The sequence below is a fragment of the Electrona antarctica genome (genome assembly GCF_951216825.1).
Source record: "Electrona antarctica genome assembly, chromosome: 3".
NCBI lineage: Eukaryota > Metazoa > Chordata > Actinopteri > Myctophiformes > Myctophidae > Electrona > Electrona antarctica.
The window spans coordinates 60,195,514-60,205,218 of NC_136808.1; the positions used below are offsets into that span (position 1 = coordinate 60,195,514).

The window sequence follows — 9,705 nt, forward strand, 5'->3', positions numbered from 1 at the left end:
CGCGCAGTGCTTGAGACATGAAGGGGCCCTACGAGATGCAACGCCCTTTGTCTTTGTCTTTTTTTTGTGTGTCCTTTTCCCCACACATTACAATGGATTGACAAATAAAACAAATGCATGCAATTAATTATTATGATAAAAGGCCTATGAGCAAATGTGCTGGGATGTAAGCCGACCTATAGGCCTACGCTGGTTTATAATTACACAGTTCGTATAGTCAATTGAGCAATGAATAGTATAGCTATAGGCTCTATTGCCGCTCTATATAAATTGTAGGCATATATGCTATATTGGTATGACCCAGAAATATAAAGCACTCTGGACAACAATGACAACAGTCCAGATGACGTTTCCTCAATTCTCACAGACATAGAGAGCATGAGCTATCTGTCACTACCATCTACTTATCATACCACTAACATTCTATTTAGTCTTACTATTGTTCTCTTTAAGAATCTACGACATAATTTCCCCCTTTTTCCCGCTACCGCTTGTATTTTTTTTGTTTCTTTTTCAATTCGTTGGATTCGGAGTTTTGTTTTTTCCTGTTATTGTTCATTTATAGAACTGTCTCCTGTCTCCACACCAGGCCTGTTAACTCAGTCATTTCCTATTTTACATCCTCCCATACATCAATTATGATATTCCACTCACGATATGAGAGGGAGAGGGACACACAAAGAACGCACGTTAACAACGTCTTTATTCTGCGTTTCCACAACTCTTGGCTTTTCTTTAAGATAAGACTGGCCATTATTTCATTTTCAATAACTTCCAAACCTTGTTGGTGCGTGTTGATTTTTTTTTGTTATCCGCGGAGGGCGAGTTTTGACATTTTCCTCTCCTCTCCTCTCCTCTCCTCTCCTCTCCTCTCCTCTCCTCTCCTCTCCTCTCCTCTCCTCTCCTCTCCTCTCCTCTCCTCTCCTCTCCTCTCCCCTCCTCTCCTCTCCCCTCCCCTCCCCTCCCCTCCTCTCCTCTCCTCTCCTCTCCTCTCCTCTCCTCTCCTCTCCTCTCCTCTCCTCTCCTCTCTTTTCGTGCGCACTTTTCAAAGCGCTGCGTTTGGAGCTGTCCCGTGATGCAGTCTGGCCAGTGCGTGATGTAATGTCACTGCAGATATAAATATAGTCAGCGAGGGAAACCTTCCATGGCTGAGCCGCGCTGCTGGCCTCAACGAGCGACACTTCAACTTGTCAAGTCGCACTTGAATCTCTCAGAGCCCATGGTCCTAGCTGGCCTCGTCTCAGTCGGAGTCTAGCCGGATACTGGCGCGTCAAAACCCGCAAGATCAATGTCGCGGCAGCACCAGTGAACCAGCGGCGCGCGGCTTGGTCTTGGAATGAGCGCTTGTTTCAGCCGGTCCTTTCTATTCCTTCGTTTTCTTTTCTTCGGAGTTCAGCGCAAAGGCCGGCACCGGGGGGTGGCGGGGGTATTTTTAGAGACAGCAAGCCCCTGCACAAACACTGTGGTGCAGCTGTGTGCGGCACAGGATGGGCTCTAACTCGGCCCTGACTGTCCTGGTCCTGGGCCTCATAGTGACCGGCGTGGTTCGCTCTGCGCCGTTCTCCTTCCAGGGGGGCAGCAGGGGGAACGGGACGGCGGAGCGACGCAGCTGGGAGACGCTCTATTCCCGGTCGTTGGCTCGGGTTCCCGGCGAGAAGCGAGAGATCAACCGGGACAGTGATTACCTCATGGGCATTAAGAGGCTACGGCGCCTCTACTGCAACGTGGGCATTGGCTTTCATATCCAGGTGCTGCCCGACGGGAGAATAACAGGGGTCCACAACGAGAACCGTTACAGTAAGTTCATCGTATTGTAAAAAAAAAAAAGGGAAAAAAAACCTTCCTTCAGGTTTACTCCATCTCCATCGCGCCTTTCCAAAAAGAACAGATTATGCGTCGCAGCTTGTTGCCCGTATGCATCTGTTCTTTTTGGCAAGGGACATGAATATAGCCTATAAGCGTTTATTGTCGATTATAGGCTATACGTCCGGGCAGCTGGACTCAGTTAACATTCGCTTATTGACTTAAACGAATATAATTCTGTATGTTACAGATAGTAAAGGTGCGACTGCGACCGTATATATATTATGTATGCAAATGCAACAAATTGTCAAAAGTAGCCTAAAAAGTTTACTCCCCGTGCACCCCACAGTATAGGATTAGACTAGCCTGGCCTATAGCTTTTAATCCATTACAACAGTAGGATTGATGGGTATACGGATTACGGACGCGGTGATATAGCATAATATTACGTGCGTCCGTAAATATACCCATCAATCATCATCAGCGAGAGGGCTTATTGCATCGGGACAGGTGCGCCATGCAGGTGTTTGGGAATGACAGACTAGCCTATTCCAGCACATCTGGAATCTGCCATTATGGCTGAGATTTCGGTGTATGTCGGTGTCCTAAGTGCTGTGTGTGTGTGTGTGTGTGTGTGTGTGTGTGTGTGTGTGTGTGTGTGTGTGTGTGTGTGTGTGTGTGTGTGTGTGTGTGCGTGCGTGCGTGCGTGCGTGTAACCAGAGATCGCAGTGATCCAGGGCCAGCTCCTAAAGTTCTGACGCAGATAGACATTTCCCTCTGGCTTGATCCGGCTAATTAAAGCCTAATTTATACTCCGCAGTACAGCGGTGTCGCTTGCAAGAAGAGAACAGATATGTTGTCTTTTGGCAAGCAAGTAGATCGATCTACACAAGCTGACAATGCTGGCTTGAAGATCGGTTCTCTTTTGGTGAGCGACACCCTTGGCCTTGCGCATGGCGTTGGCGCATTGGGCACAAGCATGCACAGCGTCCTTCCAGCTCTCTGACATTTGCGGATACGGATAGAGTCTAACACGTACTGGCTATTTGCAGATTGATTGATTGATTGATTGATTGATTGATTGATTGATTGACGTATACCGGCCCACCAAACCAACCTTAGAATCCCCCTCGTCCCAATTTCGACTGCACAGCCACTGCAGTGTCAATCATTCTTCATATAGGCCTATCCACACTCTTTTATCACTTCCTATAGTGATAAAGGCCGGGACACGGACCGGGCCGCCCGCGCCTGCCCTGCCCTGCCTGCTGGGGAATTTAAAGCTTTGTTTTGTTCTTCTCCAGAGTTCCAACACTATTTTGAGACGCCGTATACATAAAATTTCAGGGAGATACATTACATAGAATACCTTTAAAGAGTTCAGGCCGCCGCCACTCGAGCCAATGCGGGGCTCAAACAAACGCACGCACGCAGCACGCACGGACCCTATACACCCAATAGGCCTATTTACATCAGGTAGTCTAATTATTGCAGGATGATTTGATGGCCACTCACTGCCAGCGACCATCATTCTTGGCGATGATTGGTTGCCCCACTGTGCACCGTGCCGGTCCGTGCGTCTCCACATCAAACCATTAGCCTGAAATGAAATGAAATGAAATCATTACTATATTTACCCAGGGTATCTGGGCTAAGCTCAAGAACTTGTTTCCAGCCAGGCCCTGCTCATAGAACATTTCATCGTAGTGGTTCAATGCCTTGTTCAAGGGCACTTCAGCGGTGGTAATTTTAACGTGTCGGACCGCTGATTCGAACTGGCGACCTTCCGGTATCAAGACCGCTCCGCAATCCGTTCGGCCACCGCTGCCTATAGGCTACTTGATCAATTAAAACACAGCTGGTTCACCCCAAAATAAATGTCTGCCTTGAATCCCCGCATGGACATCTTTTTCCTCCACATTCCTGAACGCAGAATGTTTATGTAAGAAAATAGGGGTCCATTTGACAACAGGTTATTGTGGCTCCAATTTGTAGTTGGAGCCAATAACCTCCAACTACAAGAGTTTACATTGTTTTGCTGTTGTTTGGCTTTTCTTCAATTCATCCAATATTCTCTTATTAAATCTGCATGAATTAGAGAGGATTCATGGGGTGTGTAGGCTAAAAACTGAAAACTATAGAAAAAGTGCTTCTCGCACACAGGTCTCTGTCAGGTCAGGTCACGTAGGTTATTGTGGGCCAGCAATGTTATATGGAATATGAAGGACCACCATGACCACATGACTTTAGAGATAATTTATACCAATTTGCGTGATGTTTGGACAAAATCTGTAGTAGGCTAATATAAAATATCACACCCTTGTGAACTGAGCGGTGCCCAGTAATATGGCGCTATAGGCCGATGTTAAACATGCAGGGCAAAGGTTTTTCCTTGGCTTAGGGAGTGTGCATATAACGTTATACTCAGATCAGTGCAGTTATAGCACCACCATGAGGCTGATTTGAATATTTTCAAGTGGCATTTCGGCCAGGAATCTGCGTGCACAATTTCACAGACATTGCACAACGTCGCTGTGTTCATTATTTGAGGCATTTTGTTCAAAACGGAGCACTACTGCAAACTTTGGAAGCCTGCAATCTTATAGGCATGCAGGATGGAATATGAAAAATCTGAAAGACCCATTTGGTTTATTGACTATAGAGACACTGTGTACCGATTTGCGCGATGTTCGGGACAAAAATGTGTTTAATCAACCTCCAGGAAGTGTGTGTGCACAGTTTGTTTCACTGCGATCTGCACAGCGGTGCCGGAGATTAGCCACTCACAGACCGACGGGCTGATGGACGGATGGGCAAAACAAAGTCTCTGCCACGCCTTCGACCTGGTATAGACAAAAAGTCATATTGGGGCTGAAGTAGGCGGTCAAGGGACCGTGTTGGTTTAACACACTTGGCGCCATTGCTGCAGATGTACGGCAATTGCGGTCTTTTATAGTGCTTATGATCGATCGAGTCGTGATGCTACATACATTAGCACTTATAGGTGATGTTGTCAACAGCAATGGAGCATCTTGAATTTTGTGCGCACTCGCACCCACTGTATCTGTTTCTTTTGATCGCTTTTATCTTAAATTCCTTGTCCCAGGTGGCATTTCTGGTAAAAAAATAAATAATAATAACAAGGTTTATTCCATGGCCGATAGCCAACGCTGTAATTGTCGCGGTCAGCCTTTCTGATTGCCGAGCAATAGATCCGGATATGGTCCGACACTACACACAGTGTAAGTAACAAAAGTAACATCCATTCGTGGGTTTTGGCACTTCAAAATGAGGGTAAAATAGGGGAAATCCTGGCATGAATTACTGTGAATTAATTAATTAATCCTGGCGGCCAAACGGTTAAGGAGCTTTCTTTCCATTCCTCTCAGGTCTCCTGGAAATCTCTCCGGTAGGAGAGAGGGGTGTGGTGACCATCTTTGGCGTCCGCAGTGGGCTGTTCGTGGCCATGAACCGGCGGGGGAAGCTGTACGGATCTGTGAGTGTACTGTATCACTTATTTTCACATGTTGATTCCATGATGTCACACAAATGAAAAGATCTATTCTGCAAATGTGTTAGCTTGATAGATCTGTTGTTGTTGGATAGCTTGTAGATCTGTTCTTAGAGTAATATAGGCCAGTGTTTTGCAAAGTGGGGCCTCATGGGGACGCCCCATCACAATCATTTTAACCGCAGAATCCATATTTTATTCCTTATTTCCTACTCAAAAATAGCAGATATACAAGCTTGTAAAAAAAAAAAAAAACCTTTTTAAAAAAAAAATCTTGAAAGAACATACACTCCTTTTGGAACAAGAGCTCTTTCATGGTTCAAGGTCTCTTAGAACGGAGAGGAACAATATTATCATTTAAGGCATGAGGAACACTTATTCAAAAGTGTCAAGAGGAAAGTTGGCAGTGAAGACATAACATTCAAAGAATGGAAATGTAACTATTTTGTTCATCCTATACCTGATTTCATTAAATTCAAAGCTATTGCTGTCCAGATCCTACCAGGACTGTCAGTCAGCTATTGTAAATGATTTACAGAATAATTTGTCGCGATAGATATTATCGCTTGCGGGCCTGTTCTGGCTGCCTGTTGCCTACCACTGGGCCTGTTCTGGCTGCCTGTTGCCTACCACTGGGCTCGGGCCTGTTCTGGCTGCCTGTTGCCTACCACTGGGCTATGTCCTTGGAGACGGACTTCTCCATGACATGTCACCACTTGAGCATGCTAGCACACGCACAGACAAACAAGACAGTAGGCGACAAGTGAACAAGAGAGAGAGAGAGAGAGAGAAGCTGTGGCATGTTTTCATTGTGGGCCGGATGAAGGCAGAACCGGGTGACGGTACATCGTTCAGTCTGAAACATTCCATTCCAAGCATTGCCAGCCAACGCACGCACCTACAGTACCGTTCTTCTGCCTGAGCAAAGATGAGCTGGCCGTGAGGAGACCACCCATATACCTACAGACAAACACACACACACACACACACGCACGCGCACACGCACACGCACACGCACGCACGCCCGCACGCACGCACGCACGCACGCACGCACGCACGCACGCACGCACGCACGCACGCACGCACGCACGCACGCACGCACGCACGCACGCACGCACGCACGCACGCACGCACGCACACACACACACACACACATTGACATATAACGCAGACTAACATATCCAGACTAAATTAAATTATTCATTCATTCATTCATTCATTCGTTCATTGTAAATATGATTGGAGGCCCAATTGCGAGAGAGAAAAAATCACACTCGTGTGAAGTGAGGGGCGCTATTTTCGTCATACATCATCATACATCGCATTCCGTGCTCAGCCAATCAAATCATCGTTGTTTGGTACACACAAACACACAAAGCTGGGCATAGGAGGCCCTCAAAAATAAAATACAAAAATGTCCACGTATGTATTAATGTACAGTAAGGCAGACACACACATGAATGTTAGATCCATTAACCCACTAATAATATTGTCATTGGCATATGTTCCTATTGTTAGCAGCTCAGTCATCACATAGTAAGCAGTCCATAAATGAAACACATTTTTGAGTGGTGTAAACCACTCCTACAACTGGCTTTTTTGTGCAGAAAAAATGAGCATGGTTGCTATGTTCACCCTGTTGTAATGACGTAATGAAATCACACCCGGGTGAACAGGGTGAACATAGCAACCATGCTCATTTTTTCTGCACAAACAAAGCCAGGTAATGAAATCACACCCGGGTGTGATTTCATTACGTCAGACATGATTTCATTATGTCAGACAGACCTTACACCACTCAGTTCACACGGGTGTGATTTTATTTAGTGTTCAAGTCAAGAATGTAGGAAATGTTCAATGGTAGGCGATGACAATTAGTTATCAACAAAACAGAGCTCAAATCCTATTATAAGTCCCCCAGGATCTTTGTTTTGTCTAGACAAACTTTTCTGGGCTCATGACCACTTGCATATTTCGAACAATCCACCCCAGTCCACCTGCTCATAACAATATGGCTATTTAACATAATAAGTCATAACACAGTCATTTATATATGCCAGATTTAAACTGGTGTCGCACACAGAAAATAGCAGATCTACAAGCTCACAATATGTCATGCTTTCATACATATTTTTGATACATTTATCAAAGGTGCAGTATACTGCAGTGGTTCCCAAAGTGGTTCAAAAACACCCTTTTGGTGTTTTAAACATTATGTTATAATTTAGCTATTGAAAAATAGCAGATCTACAAGCTCATAGCGCGCCACTCGGTGGCGCGCTACGAGCTTGTAGATCTGCTATTTTTTTTAAATCGTGAAAATATTTATTTCAGAAAACTGGAGGATTTAGAAGATTTGTTTTAAATTTTGAGTTCAGGTATCAAACAAGTGACATTTCAAATAATCCGCATCTCTCTCTCTCTCTCTCTGTTTCAGTCACACTACAACAGTGAGTGCAAGTTCCGGGAGAGGCTTCTGGCCAACAACTACAACGCGTACGAGTCTGTTGTCTACCCCAGGATGTTCATCGGTCTCAGCAAGAACGGGAAAACCAAGCGAGGGAACAGAGTGTCGCCCGCCACCACGGTGACACATTTCTTGCCCAGAATCTGAGGAGCCCCAGATTTATACTTTGTCGTATCGGCGGTTCAGGCACGAGAAATAGACGTCATCTCAACCAACGAGGAGTCCAAGGAGGCTAGGAAAGGAGTGGCCGAGTGGACTCTTAACAACAAGGAGACGAACAAGGCTAGGAAAGGAGTGGATGAGTGGACTCTTAACAACAAGGAGACGAACAAGGCTATAGGAAAGGAGTGGATGAGTGGACTCTTAACAACAAGGAGACGAACAAGGCTAGGAAAGGAGTGGATGAGTGGACTCTTAACAACAAGGAGACGAACAAGGCTATAGGAAAGGAGTGGACAAGTGGACTCTAACAACAAGGAGACAAAGGAGGGTAGGAAGGAAAGGAGGGATAATTAGACTCTACAGGGAGATAAAGGAGGCTAGGAAAGGAGGCATGAGTGGACTCTAACGAGAAGGAGATGAAGGAGGCTAGGAAAGGAGGCACAAGTCGACTAATGAAAAGGAGTCGATGGAAAAGGAGGCACGAGTGGATTCTAAACTGTGATGCACTTTTCAGTTACAGCCTTTATGCAAGAAGTCTAAGTGTATCATAGCCTACTTTTATCATTTTTATATATTTGTTTTCCTTCTTATTTATAATTTACTACATTTTGTATTTTTTTTAAAAACAGGTCCTCGTTTCCATGTGGAGTTTTAATTTATGTTTATTAGTTTTTTGTTTCTAATTTATCAGATTTTGCTGCTATTCTCTGTCAGGTTGAAATATTTTACCTAATGTATGCTCCATCGTACAATGGTGTCAAACACCGAAAATAGTCGATATACAAGCTCACAATGTGTCGCATCTGTGATGCGTTGTGAGCTTGTATATCAGCTATTTTCTGCACACCGTCGTACAAAGAAGTATATATCAGGCTTTTGCCTGATGGCTGTCTTTGCACTGTGGTTAAAAAAACAAAAAACAAAAACAAACAAACAAACCAACAAACAAACAAGACCTTCTAGCAACAGTGTGCAGTAGACGTAATCATGTCATTTAATGACTTTTTCGTTTACTGCATTTCTTGTCTTAGACTGAAGTTGAAAACAACATGAGGTGTCGGTCGGTCACATGTGTCAGATGTGACAGTGATTGCTCAATGCTCCACATCTTTTGTGTGGCACTGGAGCCTAATTGAAACAGTATCATCTTACTGAGAGAGAGAGGGAGAGAGAGAGAGAGAGAGAGAGAGGGAGAGAGAGAGAGAGAGAGAGAGGGAGAGAGAGAGAGAGAGAGACCCCCGGCCTCCACTGGGCTGTTTTTAGCTCTGCCAAAGGGGCGAACTCTGAACTTTTCTGCCGTCAATCTTTGTCAGAACCATAAGACTGTAGATAGAGAGAGAGGTATCTTCTTGACATTATATAAGCGGGGAATTTGGGAGTTTAAAGGCAAGGTCAAAGTGCTGACATGCAACGGGGAAACCGAAGCCTCGAGTGTCGAGCAAGACCATTCTTTATTGGACAAGGCTCATGTCAAACAGAGCCATAAGTTAGTCGCATTTGTCCGATCGGAATTGGACTGAAGTAAGTCGAGCATTCCTCGTGGGCCTCAGCTGGTGGAGCGGGATTGTTTTTGGAGTGTTGTTTGACATGGGACGGCTATAATGGCGAGCTGGCAGGGTTACCTCGTGGCCAGAGGGACTGTCCCATGACATGACAGGAGGGTCCCGGGTTCAATGGCAGCCGTGTGTCCAGTCAAGGTGTATATAGACCAGACCCCCATAACTCTGAGAGTACAATTAGACATTTGGTTCCATTTGTATAC

The 9,705-nt window shown here is 45.2% G+C and overlaps 1 protein-coding gene across 1 annotated transcript; it reads left to right on the plus strand.

The window, feature by feature from the left end:
• Positions 1 to 1,156: 1,156 nt before the first annotated feature.
• On the plus strand, positions 1,157 to 7,928 carry fgf4 (fibroblast growth factor 4; the record flags this gene model as incomplete). The annotated part of the gene is made up of 3 exons (XM_079497538.1): positions 1,157 to 1,797; positions 5,193 to 5,299; positions 7,752 to 7,928. Exons 1-3 carry the CDS (start codon positions 1,488 to 1,490, stop codon positions 7,926 to 7,928), a joined length of 594 nt encoding a protein of 197 aa, XP_079353664.1. The 5' UTR covers positions 1,157 to 1,487.
• Between the last annotated feature and the right edge of the window lie 1,777 nt (positions 7,929 to 9,705).